The sequence below is a fragment of the Indicator indicator genome, chromosome 27 (genome assembly GCF_027791375.1).
Source record: "Indicator indicator isolate 239-I01 chromosome 27, UM_Iind_1.1, whole genome shotgun sequence".
Lineage (NCBI taxonomy): Eukaryota > Metazoa > Chordata > Aves > Piciformes > Indicatoridae > Indicator > Indicator indicator.
In genome coordinates, this window is record NC_072036.1 from 11,045,254 (window position 1) to 11,064,076 (window position 18,823).

Genomic DNA, 18,823 nt, shown 5'->3' on the forward strand with positions numbered 1-18,823 from the left:
GAGCAAAGCTATCTCCCCCTAATCCAGTCCTCCCTTGAAGGCACTATGATTACAAATGGACTGAGAGGTATTTTCTTTTCATGCTAAATCATTTACAGGCAGCAGTTTTGCTTGACACTAGGGCACAGGAAGTCACACCTCACTTTCCGGAACCAAGACTCTGAGGGCCTCCAAAGGACACCAAAATGCATATTTACATTTAACTGGACTCTTGACTACAAAAGCCACCGGCCTCATCTGATCACAAATATTCTCATTGCTTCTAAAACTCAGTCTTGTAGGTATGACATCTCTCCCACACTCCAGTCCCATAACGCTGAGGTTAACCTGCCTGCATCCTTGCTGCCCTGCCTGGATGTCCCACAGTGTGCTTTGTGACCCTATCTCTAGTGCTGGAACAGCAGAGCAAAGCAACACAACTTTAATCAAAGTATCAGCTGTAGCTCTGGCTCCTCTCAGCCTTGCCAGAGCCTCCCCAAAGGCCTTCTGCTCACAGAAGAACATTCTGCATTTCATTTTTCAGGTGTAGATGCTTTCAGAGCTTTCTATACCTCTTTGTTAGTGACCAAAGATAAAGTCTGCATTAAATCCAATAACAAGAATGTTTAGTTTTGTGTCTTTTACCTAACAGCTTCCAAGGACTATCTTATAATTCATCACATATTGGACTCAATGAATTTGTCCTCCCAGAGCAGAACTGCTAGGAGCAGACTTTTTGATTTCAAAAAGAAAAAGATCATGATTTTACTGCAAGAAAACCAGGGATCACAGCTGGGTATGGGACTGGAAATGAATTTTTTGTTTCCAGGGTGTTTATGTTCTGTTGGCTGTTTGCTTTACATAGAGTCCCAGAGCAGTGGGTGGCACTCAGATCATCTCTATAAACAAATGATCTGGAAAGCAACCTGGTGTTTAACTCCCTTAACCCATCAAATTGTCCTTTGCTCATACAGCAGCATGCCAATCTGAAACCTTGACTCAATATTCTGGGTAACTCAGGAGGGGGAGGATGAACTGTTGGTTTTTCTTTCCCACTTTTGTTAAAAGGCATCCAAGCATGGCTCTTCCTACCCTGACTAACCTGGGTAGGTGCCAGATGGATTTTTCCTTTCTCTAGGCAATGGCTCAGGAATTCCAGCCGGCTAGAGCTGGGGCTGTGGGCTTTTCACTGGCCTTTTCACTCCAGCCTACCCTTTCTCTGCAGTTAATCCCATCTCTCTCTCCACATCCACTATGAGCTGGACTCTACTACTCCCTAACAATCAGCTTCCAGAGGACTAAATTCTGCCTTTCCCTTCTGGAAACAAAGACATGCATGCAAGAAAAGCTTCCAGCCACTCGTGGAATAAGAAATTAAAATCCTGAGGCCGCGCTTATGGGAGAGGAGTGGACAGCTGGCCAAGACAGCTTGCAGGCCTGGCTCTTTAAAAAGAAATGTTTTATGTAATTCCCAATATTTATCATGGGTAGCTGCACTTAAGAGAATAAGGTTCTCAAAAATACTGGGAAGTTCACAAGGAAAATTTGGTGTCCTCACTGAGCACTGCATCTTAGCTGCTTTGTTCTCCGTGCTTCACAACACGCGGCACGAGACGGCGTGCAGGATCAGCATGGGCAAGGAGCGTCCTCAGCCTCTCCCTGCACAGTGCCTGCCTACACCAGCCACAAGCTCTGAGTCTCACTGCTCTGCTTACTGTGTACAGCTACCATAAGCACTTCAGGGGTTTCTTTTGCCTTGCATTATACCTCATTTTTTTCCTCCTATTTTCTATCAAGCTCTCTCTCTCAAAAAAAAAAAACAAAACAACAAAAAACCAACACAACAACAAAACCAAAAAAACCCACCAACCCAAAAATAAACCCACAAGAAAATAGCTGAGTTGTACCTCACTACCCAAAACCCATCTGGGTTTTACCTCACTACCCAGACCCCACCTGAGTTGTACCTCACTACCCAAAACCCATCTGAGTTGTACCTCATGACCCAAATTATCTCCTCTTCTGGAGAACTAAGTGATGAAGAAAGTATTCACTTTGTAATCTTCTACATCACTATGCTTTCAAATCTCTCCAGGTACTGAGGAGTTAAAGCTCGCTGTGTATGCCTGTGACCTGGGATATTGGCATGCAGCACTGCTCTTGTGGAACAGCCATGGCATGCAGAGCCAGCAGAAGAAGCACCACAACCCCTGGATCCCACCTGGCAGCACCCTCCCAGCACCAGCATTCCCCAACCAGAGGAGCCTGTGCTTGCCAGAAGAAACCTTGCTGGAAAATGGCAGCTGAACCCCAAAGCAAAGAGAGCACTTTTGAGCCAAAATCTCCAGTTTCACCTGACAGGCTGTTACAGTCCTCACTCTCAGCTGCACTGAGAAAAAGTCCAAGGATTTTCCTTACTCTCAAAAACATAAACAAGTTTCAGTTTCTCTTTCATTAATAAAAAAAAAAACCCTCAGCTTTTCACTCAGCCAAGCATCTGACTTTGCACTGTTAAGATTCCAGGTTATTACCACTGGGAAAATACTTTTTTTAGAGGAAGCAGCTGTCCCAACTCCTTTCTTTCATGTCTTTTCCCCCTCCCCCTTCCCAAAGAGACAATTCCTAGCACAAACACAGGAATAGTGACTGGCCTGCAGGAGAAAGATGCTATCTTAATGGTCAGTTCCTGTGAAATTTGCTTTAATCTCAAGCACATTTTTATACAGCATCGTTTGCCAAGAAGGAAAAAATAGAGAAGGAAACCCATTGCCTCTAGTTCCCTCACCATCAAAGCCTAGACTCAACATCATATTTTCACTGAAAGTTCCTAAAATACATCTTTAAAGACAGCAGAGCTACACATTCATTTGTCTAGTTTGTTGGGGTTTTTTTCACATACAAATTGAGTACAGATCACATCCCTGCCAATTTTGTTTCCAATAGCATAGGAAAAACAAAACTATGACAAATTGCTTTTATTACTTCCTTAAACAAGAACTGAAACTTATCCAAAAAAGCACATGAAAGACTAACTTAGATGGCTTGAGCTTTTGCCAGGTGCAGGAGTGATATAATAAAGCAAATATGTAAATACATGTTAGCAGAGGAGTAATTAACTGGGCATTAAAAGAATGCTTGGTTTTAATAGCACAAAGGGGGTTAATTGGTTCCTTGAATGCTTGCACTAAAAATAAAGCAGATTTTCAACCAAAATGATACACAACTTAATTCATACTATGCTGTCTCACAACTTTAGTCCTGAGCTCCCCCGACACCAAGAGGCCCTTGACTTCAGGGGCACCTCAGTGTGCTGGGATGGTTCATCAGGCCTGGTGTGACCAGTGGCACTATCAATAGCTTGGCCTTGAAGGAACAGCTCCACTTCTTTGGCACAAGCACTCTGACTAAACCAGTGAATTACTTTCTGTTTCCTCCTGGACCTGAAACCACTGGGAACGTTGCAAGGGGTTTTAAAAGGAAGCAATATAAGGTCTTCTGGGTGTTGGGGAAAAAATGACCCAAGTGACACCTATGGCCCCAAAACCACTGTCATTACCTAATCAGGGGTGGGATCAGCACGGGGGACACCTAAGGGGTAGGAGAGCCTGTGGGTCCACTAGTCCAGGTGTGGTCAAGATGCTCTGTGTTAGTAGTGGGGACTGTTCCTCCACTCTGGGATTCTCTGGTCGACAGCCTGGATCTGAGAGCTGGCTTTGGCACTGGGTTATGTTGGCTCATCAGCTTGACTTTGCTGGGGCACCATGAATAGGGTTTGAATCCTCTATAGGGAAGGCAGACAGGGGTTGTAACACAGAGGAAGTGCATCTTGATCCTCTACTGCCACCCACCTCTTCTATAGTTATAGTGACCAAAAAAAAAAAAAAAAAAGTGGTGGTGCTTCATAACATAACCCCAACGTTCTGACTCTTCACAATCACTTCCATTTAGCCAGACAATGCACTTTACTTCAGCATAGCCAAGAAGAAAGGCAAATGTGAGGGAGAGCTCCACCAAACCACCTCAAGCTCCCCTTCTGAAAGCCGTGTCTGAAGCTCTCGTAAATGTATTACAATCCATTCTCTGTTTACTTTAGGCAAACAGAAAAACCCATCGTGGAGCACTCATTTTTTGCAAGCTAATCAAGAACATTAGGTCCCAACAGAATCATTTAATAGAAATGTAATAGGCATTCCTGCTTGCTTTTAATCTTGCCTAGCTGCAAATGCTAAAATGAACATTGAATTAACCCTGCCTCGGAACAGAGATGCTGTCACAGATGATATCATCTCTCTTACGCCTTGTAAACACTCCAGGCTCCCTCTATCTGCTTTCCTGGCTTTCACTCTTTCCCCACAAGCAGAGAGGAGAGGAGAGGAGTAGGGAGAAGTGAGGAAGAAAGGAGTGAGGAGAGGAGAGCAGAGAGGCTGCTCCCACCTGCATGCAGCTAGGAAGGGGAGGAACAGGCGAGCTGTGGAGGGAGCAGTGTGTGAGCAGCACCAAACGCAGCACCGCCGCTTGACAACAAGGCAGAGCTAAAGGTGGATGGGAGAGTGAGTTTTGGGGGTGCCTTGAGGGCAGAGGGGTTTTCTGTGTACCACCAGCCACTCCCTGCATTGCTCTCCCTGCTTTAGCGTGCGAGACAAGGTGGAACCACAAGGCCATTCACGTGCTGTCATCAGACACAAGAGATTTCTTTTCAAGCAATCGGAGAACTTAAATCGTTCATGGATAGAGCAGAACTAGCATTAAAACAAAACCTATCATATTTCACACTGTATGTCATCATGAATTAAAAAAAAAGGAAAAAAAAGGAAAAAAAAAGGTTTTCACTGTGCTAAAGTAACAATCTAGACTTGTTGTAAGTATGTTATTCTTACAAGTAGTTCGCAGTTATTCTTGAAGGCAAGTCTTGGAGTTTCCTTAGCATAGTGCTGCTGGGGAAAATTTTCAGCATGTCCATCTTCATCTCTAGCCTGAAGGGAAATATAATGGCCTATTTTAGGGACTTACAAATAATGGAAGGTAAAAAATAAAAAAAAAAAAATAAATTTTTTAATAGCTAAAAGCACAACAGCTCAGAGCATTCAAACAGATGGGAATCCCCAAATACAACATCATTGCAAAAGTTTCTTTAAATACACCTTTTAGAGACAAGAACCTGGGATGCTGTTTTCTTACATAGCTTAGGTGGAACATGCAAATTCATTGGTGCTGTGATCATCAGAACGACAAAAGACAAACCCAAAATGAAATAGTTGAGCTGGACACTGAAGTAACTCAGGGTTGTTTGTGTTTTGTTTGTGCTTTTTTTTTTCAATGTACTCCATTGCATTTTTCAGGGTCACATTCCATATGTACTCGGTTAAACTTTTTTTGGCATGCTTCAGAAATTTGTTTTCAGGGTCAAAAATAATTTTTAAAAAATAAATAAAAATAAGTTTTCATACTTGTAATTTCCATGTAATACTGTTAGAGATAAATGGATTCCCCCTCCATGTTTAAGTGAAGCTTTGAAAGGAGCAATCATCTAGCAAGAACAATGATCCCTCAGTCAAACGTGGTCAAAATATTTAATGACAAAGATGGATCAGAAGTTACTGGTTACTTGGAACTAGGCTGTTAATGAAGCAAGCTGAACTTTCAGTGGAGACATTACCAGAGCCCATTAACAATCCTGCTTGCACACACTATTATTTTTAATTTTTTTTTCTTTCCTACAGCATTTTCTGCTTTCCAGTTAAAGCAAAAAGGGAGAAGCAGGTGAAGGGAGGAGTGTCAGCAATCCACTCATTACACTGTTCATTTGAGTGACACTTGCACTCTGTTCCGCTCCATCTCATCTGATCCCTGACTGCTCGCTCGCTCTCTCTCGCAGCCTCCCGAAATCCACAGCTGAGCTGTCTCCCTCACATATGGCTCGCATATAATTATGCACATTCCATTTTACACTGCATTAAAATGATGAGCTCCTGGCTCCCTGCCAACCTATTTAAATCAGCCCCTGCCCAAAGAAGCTGGGGGAGAGGAGGAGGGTTGGATGGCGGCAGGGGGGATGACTGGAGTGGGGGGCGAGGGTGGAGGCGATGGGGTGAGGAGCAGGTAGTCCTGCTTCCCATTATTCCAGCTGCTTCCCATGCTTCCAGCTGCCTTGTGTCTCCCCTCCCGGGGCAGGAGGTGCAGGGATGTCCTGGTGCAGGGATGGAATGCAGGCACACGGCGGTGTCTGCTCAGTGCCGGCGCAGCCTGAGCTGCCTGTCGGTGTGTGCCACACTCCCCACATCCAGGCTGCCTCAGCCTTGGCATTTGTGAGAGATATTTACACCTTGGAGGCTCTATAGCGTGTTTGCCTTTGAATAGGCTGCTGCCTCAGACCAGGGAGACCGGGTGGAAAAGGGCAACAAAGGGTTAACAGCACCATGGACTTTTAGGAAAAGTCCATGAGGACAGACTGAGAGAGTTGGGGCTGTTCAGTCTGGAGAAGAGAAGGCTCCGAGGAGACCTTCTTGTGGCCTTCCAGTATCTGAAGGGGACCTACAATAAAGCTGGGGAGGGACTTCTTAGGCTGTCAGGTAATGATAGGACTGGAGGGAATGGAAAAAAATAGAAATGGGTAGATTCAGATTGGATATTAGGAAGAAATTCTTCCCCATGAGGGTGGTGAGACACTGGAAGAGGTTGCCCAGGGAGGTGGTGGAAGCCTCATCCCTGGAGGTTTTTAAGGCCAGGCTGGATGTGGCTCTGAGCAACCTGCTCTAGTGTGAGGTGTCCCTGCCTATGGCAGGGGGGTTGGAACTGGATGATCCTTGAGGTCCTTCCAACCCTGACAATTCTATGATTCTATGAAGGGGTTGCATTCAAAGCCTGCCCTTGACTTCAGCAAGTTTCAACTTGGGGTTCTGCCTGGCAGCTGTGTGGTATGAATGAACTCTGCCCAACAGAAAATGCCATTTAAAAAGTGCAGAATTTATCCAAAAGTGTGTTTTGAGTAGTACCTACAACTGATGATTTGTACAAGAAGTGGGGAGTGGGAAATGATTTTATTCTGCACGTTTCCTAGCAGCTCATAGGTATTTTCTTTCACTGCCCTCAGTAACTACAGGGTGGAAAATGTTTAGATTTTTTCCTTCAAACCAGAAGGAAAAGGCAGGGCATTCCTCAGCACCTGAAATCACTTTTAGACTGACAAAGTTTTAAATGTATTCTTCTCATTATTAGTTTGAAACTGAAACTTCTCTCACACAACAAATCTACCTCCCATGCTGCTTAGAAAACAAAGTCCGAATTTGACCATGTTTTGTGAAAACAAAACCCACCTAATTCTCATTTTGAAAAGAAACTCTGTCTTTTCTTCTCTCTGAAGGAATATGGGCAGCTCACTGAAGCTCTTCCAGGTCAATCAGAAGACAACTGGAGTACAAATGCCTTAAAAATGCCTTGCACCAATAGAAATGGACCTGTCAGCTCGGAATCACAGGTGCCAAGGGGATGCTTGGTGACAGTGCTCGCGAGGTGTTGCATGGGGCACAGGCGTTAGGTAGGGTTCTGAATGCTATCAGTGCCCTCAGGCCCCTGAAACTGTATCTTGGCACTATTCTAGACACTGTGCACATGATGGCTGGCACATTGTAACCTGCCAGTGACCCACTGGAGCATTATCCTGCTGCACGCACACACCTTGTAAAACGAAATGGATATCAGGGTGTTTGCAGTGCATGTGTCAAAACAGAGAGACAGCCTCACTGACCTTGACCCTCTGCCCAAAACTGCCACTTACACAAAGGTTGTTCACCCTTGCTGATCCAAACTTGATTTTCACAGAATCACACAGAATTGCCAGGGTTGGAAGGGAACCCAAGGATCACCCAGTTCCAACCCCCCTGCCATGGGCAGGGACACTTTCCATTAGGGGCTTCCACCACCTCCCTGGGCAACCTATTTCAGTGTCTCACCACCCTTATGGTGAAGAACTTCTTCCTGATGTCTAATCTAAATCTTCCCTCCTCTAGCTTGGATTCTTTCCCTCCAGTCCTATCACTACCTGACACCCTAAAATGTCCTTCACCAGCTTTCTTGTAGGCACCCTTCAGATCTTGGGAGGCCACAATAAGATCTCCTCAGAGCCTTCTCTTCTCCAAACTCAACAGTCCCTACTCTCTCAGCCTGTCCTCATAGGAGAGGTGCTCCAGACATCACCAAAATGTCCTAGTCTCAAAACCAGTTTAGCTACATACTGGTGTCTTTTTGTCAGGCAGCAAAGCTTCACCGAGGTTAGCTCGCTGGTCTCCACTGCAAAAAAAAACAACCAAACCCAGACCCTATTTGCAGTAGCCTGGGCTAATTCTCAATTGCCTTAAATTCATTCATTACTTCTGTCTTCCAGTTGTAAATAATTTGCAGAAGGAAACAACTTTGTTGTGGCTCAGTTTATCATTGCCTTGCTAATATTACAGAATCATAGAATGGTTTGGGTTGGAAGGGTCCTCTAAAGGTCATCCAGTCCAACCCCCTCTGCAGTAAGCAAGGACATCCTCAACCAGATCAGGTTGCTCAGAGCCCTGTCAAGCTTCATCTTGAATATCTCCAGCAATGAGGCCTTGATCACCTCCCTGGGAAACGCCATCCAGTGTTCCACAACCCTTATGGTGCAGAACTTGTTCCTAACATCCAATCTAAATCTGCTCTGCTCTCATTTCAAACCATTGTCTCTTGTCCTATCACTCCATGCCTTTGCAAACAGTCCCTCTGCAGCCTTCTTGTAGCCCCTTTCAGGTGCTGGAAGGCTCCCTTAGGTCTCCCTGGAGCTGTCTATTCTCCAGGCTGAGCACCCCCAGCTCCCTCAGCCTGTCTTTGTAGGAGGGGTGTTCCAACTCCCTGATCGTTTTCGTGGCTCTCCTCTGGACCTGCTCCCACAGGTCCATGTCCTGTTCCTACTGACTCACTCTCTGTCACCTCAGCACACCAGTGACTGTCTCAGCTCCCCAGCATCTCCACCTTGCTCAGAGCAGCCTGGCATCTACAGCTTCTTTCTCAGGCTTCCATGGGATATATTTCATCTGCTATTGTTTAAAAGGAATCAACTGGGGGAAAAAAAAGAAAAGAAAAACAAAACAAAACAAAACAAAAAACAAGCCAAACCTGTGGTCTCTCTGCTTTTTAAAAAATGCTTTTAAACTGCTACAAACATTAGAGAAATGAGAGCATCAAGCAATCTGTGTTCACAATGCTAGATGGGATTGATTGCATGTATGCAAGATGTGGTACAACTGCTCTCACAGCACATTTTGTTCCAGGGCTGAAAAGGCTTCAGCTCCTGCTCTGAAGCCTGGGACCATGGTGTGCACTGCTAGATTTATCAGCACGAAACTGCTGCAACTTCACCGTGGCAGCTCCTCTCCTGGGATTTCCTGAATCTCCTCATTCAATAGCCTCTGCTGGCAGGCAGCCACCTTCCCGTCAGCTGCACGGGATGGAGAGGGAAAGCTGCCCACTGCCCGCCCCTGGGCTGTGGGCTGGACACCCAACAAAGCCAGTGGCACTCACGTGGCCCTGGCTACTCCTGGCAGAAGAGAGCACATCACCCAAGGAGCAGTGCTGGCAAGGAACGGCAGGGGACTTGGTGGGGTGGCCTGGCTGTAAGGTCAGGCTGAGGAAGGGCTTGAGCAGGAAACGGTGGCCTTTAATTGAGGGTTAGATAGCAGGAAACCCTTCTTAATGATGGGTGCAGCAAAGTGCTGGAGCAGATTGCCTAAGGAGACTGTCAAAGCCCCATCACTGGAGTTTTTCAAGAGCAGATTAGGCAAACATCTGCCAGGAATGACATGCACAGAGTAGCTCCTGACGTGGGGAAGCTGGACAGATGAAAACATCCCCTTCCCCAGGTCCCTTTCCTCTCTTCTTTCTACCACTGAACTTTGAAGGAAAATGTCAGGAGGGTAAGGGAAAAAAAATACAAAAAGAACAGAAAAAAAAGATCTAAAAGGATCTCTCTGAAAATAACATAGCATTTGATGTTCAGAGATGTGTGTACTCATTAATAAGTGCATGATGACAACTATCCTTGGCTACACAAACTGTGCTGTTTGTAAGCCAGCCAGCCTATATTTGTGAAAGATGCCAATAGTTTGGAAACAGACTATATGTTAACTCAAGATTCCCTTTTTTAACAAGACAGAGGAAGCACAAGCTACAGAACTTCCTCCTCTCTGAACTGTGCAGACATTTGCTTCTCCTTATCCTGAGAGGAAAGTTATCTTGATCCAGACAGAGGATTTCTTAGCTTCAGTCTCTTTATGCAGCCTTAGTGTTGGGAGAGGTAATCTGTGCTTACATTTTAATATTAGAGGTAGGATCTGATGAAATTGTAAATCACAAGGCAGGTTGAACAGAATAGTTTATTAAGATGGACGTTTTTAATGCAAAGCTTCCCCTAAAATGGGACAATGCGTTTGCAATGAAATCTCACTGCTTGGTGCACAAAAGTTTACTGCCACTGAACTGAAAACACCTAACATCTATTTTCTAAGAGCAATGGCCACTTGAGTAATGCAGAGGGACAGAATACCAGCCTGCTTATTCAGGATAAAATTGCCACCTAACTGCCAAAAAGGCCCTTTAAAACAGATGAAACACAGGACTGGTAGCCCCCCGATCTGTTAAACACAGATGTTAGCTGAACAAAGATTCACAGCATGGGTTAGGTTGGAAGGGACCTCAAAGATCATCCAGTCCCAACCCCCCCGCCATGGGCAGGACACCTCCCACCAGCCCAGCTTGCTCAAGGCCTCATCCAGCCTGGCTTTGAACACCTCCAGGGAGGGGACATCCACAGCCTCCCTGGGCAACCTGTTCCAGTGTCTCATCACTCTCACTGGAAAGAATTTCTTCCTAATCTCCTGCCTAAATCTGCCCTCCTCAAGCTTCAATCCATTCCCTCTCATCCTATCACTACAAGCCCTTGTAAAATGTCCCTTTCCAGCTTTCTTGTGGCCTCCTTCAGGTACTGGAAAGCTGCTAAAAGGTCTGTCTTCTCTTCTCCAGGCTGAACATCTCTGGGAGGATAAAAAACCCCAACACAACAAAAAGCAGGGTGAAGTTGTGTGGCGTTGCTATAGAAGCAGAGATAAGTGTGTGGAGGCTCTGTCCCGTGGTGATGAACAGAGGAAGTTCACATCACCCTTAATCTATTGTCTCTGGAGGCTGGCTGCAGATGGGAGCTGAAAGCCATGTTTCCGTTTCCCCCACAAAGGTTATCTCTCCCTTCACTGGAACTCGAAGGAAATCCTTGGGGAGAGCCTAATCCTTGAAATTCTAGTTCCTGTGCATTTCTGTTGTCCCAGATAATCAATTGTCATGCTCTCTGCATTCAGCACGATACCAGCAACGGTAAAAATAGTCCTGAACTTCCATCTGTTGAGTACATTCCGCCCAGAAATATCAATGTCCTTGCTGTGGGCTGGGGCAGCAGGGGAGCCTGGGGTCAGGGTGCTGGGTCGTGGCTCTGTGCTGGACACAGAGCAGGGCCAAGGACAACAGGAAAGACATCCCTGCTTCAGCAATGTGCAGCTCTAACAGCAGGGAGTGAGCCCTTGGCTTGGGGAACCTCTTTCCTCAGAGAAAGCTCCTGCTAATGTTTGATGAGAGGTTTGCTCTTCACAGGGATTTCAGGATTCTCCTGATGGAATAAGCAGTATTTATTAGCTGGTTGCCTCTCAGCTGCACTCTACTCAGTAATCTCTACCATTGTAATATTTTGCCACTCCAAGCCTCTAAAATCTTCTCAAGCTTTTTGAGCAAGTCCCAGGTATTTTGAAACATGCCAAAGCAGTCTTTTATAAATTCTCCCACAACTCACAACTGTGAAAAGAAAGGACCTGAAACCACACTGGATACTCATTACATCATTGACATCCCACTAAAACTGAGATTCTCACTTTTGTCTGACCTCCTATGACACCCCCAGGTTAGAGGTCACCTCCCTACTCAGCATTTCCCAGCCTGGGGTCTCTCTGCCAGCAGTGGCTCTCTGCACACTTGGTGGTGGTCTAGAGAAAGCCTGCAGGTCACATGCTACTAACTCCCCTTGTTTCCAGCTGCTAAAATGCATTTAAAGACAGCTAAAAATATATTAAATACTTTCCTAATGTTATTTTTCCATGTAAGCAACTGCTGTAGTCACCACAGGAATGTTATTTGATCGCCAAGGGGAGGGGAAGTGGTCCATGAGACAATCTGTCTACTGGAGGTGAACTACAAAGTTAAAAAGAAATTTGGAACATGCCCTCTTATAACATCTTTATTAAGCATGCAGAAGAAAACCAGAAGGGATTTTTCTGCCTCCTTTTGCTGCCTGCTCTGGTCTCCCTGCACACAAACACACGTACCAACACACATGTGCACATCCCCACCCGGTATTTAAGTTGGGAACTGAGATCTTGCCTAGGCTGGAAGAAGTCAGCAGTGGACAGAAGCTAACAGAACGATATCAGTGTGACAAACAAAGCCTGGGGACTGTGTGCATGCCTTGAGGAGAGGGCAAGCTGCTGGTGACAGGTTTGTGCCATTTTGTCACCTGGGATCTACCCACAGCCTTCCTTGAAATCTCTCCCAGGCACTCAGCTGCTCCTGGGTCCTGTATATTACAGTGTCTGTGATAGACAGTGGTGAATTTGGACCCAAACTCTAACCTTGGGTCAAATTCTAGTTGCTGTTTCAAAAGCAAATACAAAATCTGAACACACCACTAATGGCATCCTGGGTTAGAAAAGCATCCCAAGTCCACATTTAGGAGAAGGTTTGGTGTGGAAATGCATTCAGGAGGCAGTGATCTGGCTAATGTGATTAAAACCATTCAGAATATCCTGCAGCCTCCTTCATTGTGCTGACAGAAGAAATATTCCCCAACTTCAAAAAGAAATAGTCACCAGGCCAAATCTGCTGTTCTGACTAAACCCAACCCACACCCCCTCATTGTTCCTTTCTGGACAGGTGTAAAAACTCTGGGAAGGAGGAGGTTTTTGCTGAGAAAAGTCACCCTAGGAAAAACTGCATTGTGACAAAGAAGAGGAAGGTGCCAATCTGTGGAACGATAAGGGCAGTGTGTCTGAAATTATCCTCGTCAAAGCAACTGAGGAATGTCATGTTAATTTCTTTGCATAACTGAAACACACACACAAATCCAAACAAATGTGCCTGCAAATCTGATAAATGGTTATTTATGGATCTTTTCTCTTTTCTGAGTAATGCTTAGCTTCCACGGACAATGGCTCTGAAAGGTCCAGCTTTATGTATTAAGTTTGTCACTCAGAATTTCATGGTATAAAATTATCCACAGTTTATGTTTAAGATGCAAGCTGCAAATTATGTTATAATGTATGGAATATTCTAAGTGAAATACTAATAACAGCACTACCCAACTGCCTGCTAAAGTCATAATCCTACTGTGCTTAAAAGACATTCAAAAATTACACCGGGGAAAAAAAAGAGTTTCCTCTTTCTGGATTCTATAAACCTTTTTTCACCCTTTTGTCCACTTTTGTGTCATATACTGTACAGAATTCTGATTTCCTGCTGGACTTCTGGGATTTTCTGGGCAAAGCTGGGATTTTCTGTTTACACAGCACATGTGCAATGCTGTACATCTGTAGCCCCTTCTACCACAGTCATAAAACACTTAGGACTAAGTGACGATCGCCTTCAGTTTCACAATACATCCAGAAAGAGCAACTGAAGCATAAACAGAGCTGTCTGCTACTATGGACTACTCTTCTGATTTTTATAAGAAGAGGAGTAGAAGGATTGAGACATTCAAGGCCCACAAGCAAGCAAAAGTAGTCCAGCCTCAACCCAGTTGCTCCAGCAGGGAACTGCAATATGGTCTCAAATTAAAATTCCCCTTTAAATCTCCTTTTCCCATTGCATTCCAGAGTTCTGCACCTTTTTCCTTCCTCTACTGGCTAACAACCAGGCATCTCCTGCAGCTTTAGCAGCTTCTGCAGGACTGTGCTACCCTTTCCCTGACAGCTCACAGCCCAATGATACATGGGAAGTGTTCAGGTGGCTGCCTCAAAAGCTAATTTTTCAAATTGCACAAACCTTTGCCTAGATCATCCATTTTTAATGACCAGTTGAGGATTGTCAGAGAATAAATATGATAACAAATACTTAGCATCGTGATAATTTGAAATGAACTGTGGTTATTGCCTCTTTGAAGGTTTCTTTGACAAGTCACAGCTGTGTGGGACCTCCATAAAAGTGAGTCTGTCCTACTAATCTCCCTCCTGATTCATGACAGGCCTGACCCACAGACACTAATGGACTATGCCTGACAGTTACTGCAACATATTCAATACACTTCCTAAAATATGGCCAGGAAAGGAATGAAAATATACTACAGACTTCCCAGCAGATTCCATTTTGATAATGGGCAGCTCACATCAGCACAGCTCTTCCTCTCTCTTCCCATTCCCTGCTTATTGTACTTCATGAGATAAAAGTCTTTCCCAAAGCGTTCTGTGGGGTTCAGCTATCCCTTCTCACTGCTGCCATTTCATAGATTCATAGAATGTTTTAGGTTGGAAGGGACCTTGATGATCACCTAGTTCCAAGCCCCCTGCAATGGGCAGGGACACCTTCCACTAGAGCAGGCTGCTCATCCAACCTGGCCTTGAACACCTCCAGGGAGGGAGCATCCACAACCTCCCTGGGCAACCTGTTCCTGTGGCTCACCACCCTCACTGGAAAATTTTCTTCCTAATATCTAGTCTAAATCTACAAGAGTTCCCCAGCACAGATGAGAGACTCCTGTGCACTGCAAGCACACATTTCCAATCAACCTGCCAGAGAAAGAATGAAGCAGAAAACCAAAATACAACTCCAAGGAAAAAAAAGGGGGGAAAAAAAAGAAAAGGAAAAAAATAAAATAAAATCCTTGAATATTGGTTATGGTTAGCTAAGGCTCACAGACCAAACAAATCACTGTCCCTAATGAATTTGTTCCCATGCATCTGCTTATTTCAGGCTTTGGCATTGTAAATAGCAGAGCACCAATGTGGTTCTCCTCTGATTGCAGTGTCACATCTATGATTAATCATCTCCACTCAGAGCATTTTTTTTTGTAAAGCAATTGCAGGGTGGTTTAATGAACTCCTCTCCCACTGGCTTTTATAGACTAGTCATGATCAACATACCATTAAGATAAACCTCGTGCCCCATCCCTCCCCTTGCTGACAGCTTGCCTTATTTGCCTCACAACAGTCAATATCCAATTAAGAGGCAACGGATTTGATCGATCCAGAAGGTAACAATGAGAGTTAAACAGCTGGTAAATTCTACACGTTGTCTTTTTTTCTGTAATTCCCATCCTGGTGGTATGTGAACAGCTCTGCACTTTGGATAAATGCAGAGAAGGAACAACAATGGGCAGGTCTGGGTGGTAAAGATGTCTCTCCAATGGGCTGTGCCTATAAGCTACTTTACAGCCAGAAATGATGGTCTGGGAGCAGTGCAAGGCAGGAGGGATCCTGTTCCCTGTTATTTTCTGTGGCCTTTTAAGAGGTGAAAACAGAAATCTCTGCCTGCTTTGGTTTCAAGCAACATGCCACTTGGGCCACTCACACATGGAAACAAAGGGGCTGTAATATTATTAAAGCAATCACTTAGGGACAGGGGAATGAGTGGTAAGGAGAGGAGGGCAAAACCCAGCAGGGAGGAAGAGTATTGCAGGAGAACAGGCAAGGAGAGGGTGAAAAGAAAGGAGAGGAAGCTTCGATATAAATGACATCTACAACCTTAATGTCATCTCCCAGTCTTCCTGCCGGTGATGAACGGCTGCAATAAAAGGTGGGATAGCAGCGGTTACAAGCAGGACAAAAGCAAAACCTGGCTGGTGCTGAGGAGCATTCATTATAATTCCCAGCTGGAGGCCAGGGGCTGAGGTCACGCTGCTGCCACTGCTTTTGGATCTGATACTGGGTCCAGGATTCCTCCCTCCTCCCCTGCCACCTTTATTTTTTTCTGAGGCTTTTATTCCAAGTTTTCCTTCCAAAGCCGTTTCAGAGAGCAAGAGGCTGAGCTAGTCCAAATGAGGCAGCCCTCCTTTTCCAGGGTTTCTACTGTTCTTTTAAGGAGAAGAAATCATGACCATGGGGGATGCCATGCTCTCACTGACAAATGGGACATAACTCAAACTTCTCTGAGCTTGCTCCCATTGCTGGCAGAAAGTTATCTCTAAATCACTGTAGTGTGCCTGTGTTTTCCACTGCCCACTGCAACCCTCTGTCACCTGGAGGGATTCCAGTAACATATATCATGTCTCAAACCAGGAAACTGTCTGTTCAAACTCATAAGAAAGTTCAGAGCACACAGATATTTTCAGGCAATGGGAGGCAACTGACTATAATTTATTTTCCCAACTCCCCTTGGGATCTGACAAGTCCTATTCTGAGTTTTCTCCTTTCTGTCACAATAAGATGAGATGTGCTGAAAAACATCTCTGTATTCCTAGTTACATTCACTACCGTCTTCCATGGGGAGTAGTTGTGGGTAGATCTTTGGCCAAGTTTCTGAGCCTGAAGGAATCCACTTCTCACTATTCCCAAGAGTTTATTCCAGGTCCCAGAGTTTATCAGGCTACACCTTTGTTTTCAAGCCTAGACACTGTTATTACAGAAAAAAAAAAAAATTTCTCCTTCCCCAACTCTTAAAGACAGGTTTTAAAATGGAAAAAAAGGAGCAGGTAAAAACATATTCACCATCTTTTTTGTCTTCTGCACTGACTCAGATGGCTTGGCTGCCACTTTTGACCCTCACCCAACCTACCTGGCCCTTCATCACAGGGCAGAGGCTTGCACGTTTTGCCACCTCTCCTGTGATCTTGGGTTTGCTCTTTCCTACTTCTCGCTCACAGCTCCTGTCATGAAAAGCATCCCTTGAGGATGCACCAGGCTCCTGCATGTTCCCAGCCAGCACTGCTGCCTCCTCATGAGCAGGCATGAGAATGTCCATGCCACCCTTACCATTTCAGGGTGGCATTGTCAGCTTGCATGGCTTCATTGCAACCTCTTATGTGCTGGTCCCTTATATAACACCTCTTGCCCAACAGCTCCAACAAATACCAATAACCTTGTATGCAACTCTGGCCTCTTTTGATGCTTCCTCACTGTCCAATGGACTATTTGGTGTTACCTTAAATGTGTACCCATTGTGTTGCTGAGCCTACTGAAGGCCAGCTGGTGGCCTGTGTAACAGATCTGATGCCATAGGTCTGTCCCTTTTTTTTCTAAGATGGAGCTACCGCTTCCACAGGGAAGAAAGGAGATGGACCTAGGACATTCCCCTGCAAAGCAGGTACCACAGCTATTGAGCTGGGAGCTGCCAAAATCACACCCTGACACCCCCATTCAAGGGCTGAGCTTGAAACAGGCAGGTGGGCTTTGCAATATTCAGAAAGCAAAGTGCTCCTGGTGTCTCTCCACTCCCAGGCTGTATATCAAGCACCTGCCTCTGCTGTCACCAGTGCAGAGATTTGTCTATCTCATTTGAGGGCAGAGTCCAAATGACATCCCCGTCTAAGAGCAGCCTGGAGAAACCTGTAGAAATGTGGCCTTTGGCCCTTCAGCCACCATGCACAGCTCCACAAATTCCCCATTGCCTGACCAAGATGTTAAGGTCTTTATCCTGGTCCCAGTGTAGCCAAAGCTAGCAAGCTAGTGACAGGCATTCAGCCCAGCAGAAGACAGAGGCTGATAGGAAAATCTGTTTCCCAGGACCACTAGAAGGAGGAGCACTATGGTGCTGGCCATCATCTTCTTTTCTTTAACAACAGGCTGGTCAGAGAGAAAAGAAGCTAAGGAAATCTCTTTTCATCGAGTGTGAATTGCAGGAATAGAATTATAATTTAAATTCATTACATCTAACCATGTAATTAACGCCCCTGTCAGCCTGTTACAGGCATCTTCCCCATCCATGCTGTGAAATGCAATTCAGTGAGGTGTTTTCTTTTTGTTTTTTGGTGGGGAATGAGATGGAACAACCATTTGTCTCACTTGCATTGTTTGTATAGTAACGGTTAAATTGTTGCTAATATTATTAATCTCATTACCCTAATTACATGTGTTCTGTCTCTTTACAGTAGCATTCCTTCCAGAATTAGACTGCTTCACACATCTCCATTGTTCCTCTTTCTTGGTTTAGAAACCTGATGGGGAATCACTGGCATTGAAGAAAGGGGAAATGGGTGTTGAGCATGAGGAGCTGCAACCCAGAATCATAGAATCATAAAATGGTTTGAGTTGGAAGGACCTTGAAGATCTAGTTCCAAGCCCCCTCCCATGACCAGGGACACTTCCCACTAGATCAGGTTGCTCAAAGCCTCATCCAGCTTGGTCTTAAACACTTCCAGGGATGAGGCACCCTCAACCTGCCTGGGCAACCTGTTCAGTGTCTAACCCCCCTCATAGTAAAGAACTTCTTCCCAACCTCCAATTTAAATCCACCCTTCTCTAGCTTAAAAACATTGTCCCTTGCTCTGTCACCACATGCCTTTACAAAAAGTCCCTCCCCAGTTTTCCCTGTAGCCCTCTTCAGGTGCTGGAAGGCTGCTAAAAGGTCTCCCTGGAGCCTTCTCTCCTCCATGCTGAACAGCCCCAACTCCCTCAGCCTGTCCTTGTAGGAGAGGTGCTCCAGCCCTCTGACCACCATCATCTGCTCAGCAGGATGGGGGAATCTGGGAGCGTTCTTCAACCACCAGCACACCCCCCAGCACACAGCAGCAGGACATTTTGCAGGGTGGGAGGTGAGGTTTAACAAACTGGACCATTCTAATCCTTTGGAGGCAGCCAGGGTCTCT

The 18,823-nt window shown here is 45.3% G+C and overlaps 1 protein-coding gene across 1 annotated transcript in view; it reads right to left on the bottom strand.

Moving 5' to 3' along the window:
- Nucleotides 1–18,823, bottom strand: part of SOBP (sine oculis binding protein homolog) — a 103,258-nt gene that overhangs the window by 31,571 nt on the left and 52,864 nt on the right. The window contains exon 5 of the mRNA XM_054393175.1: nt 4,857–4,952. Coding sequence (XP_054249150.1) covers nt 4,857–4,952 — 96 coding nt within the window. The remainder of the gene's footprint in view (nt 1–4,856; nt 4,953–18,823) is intronic.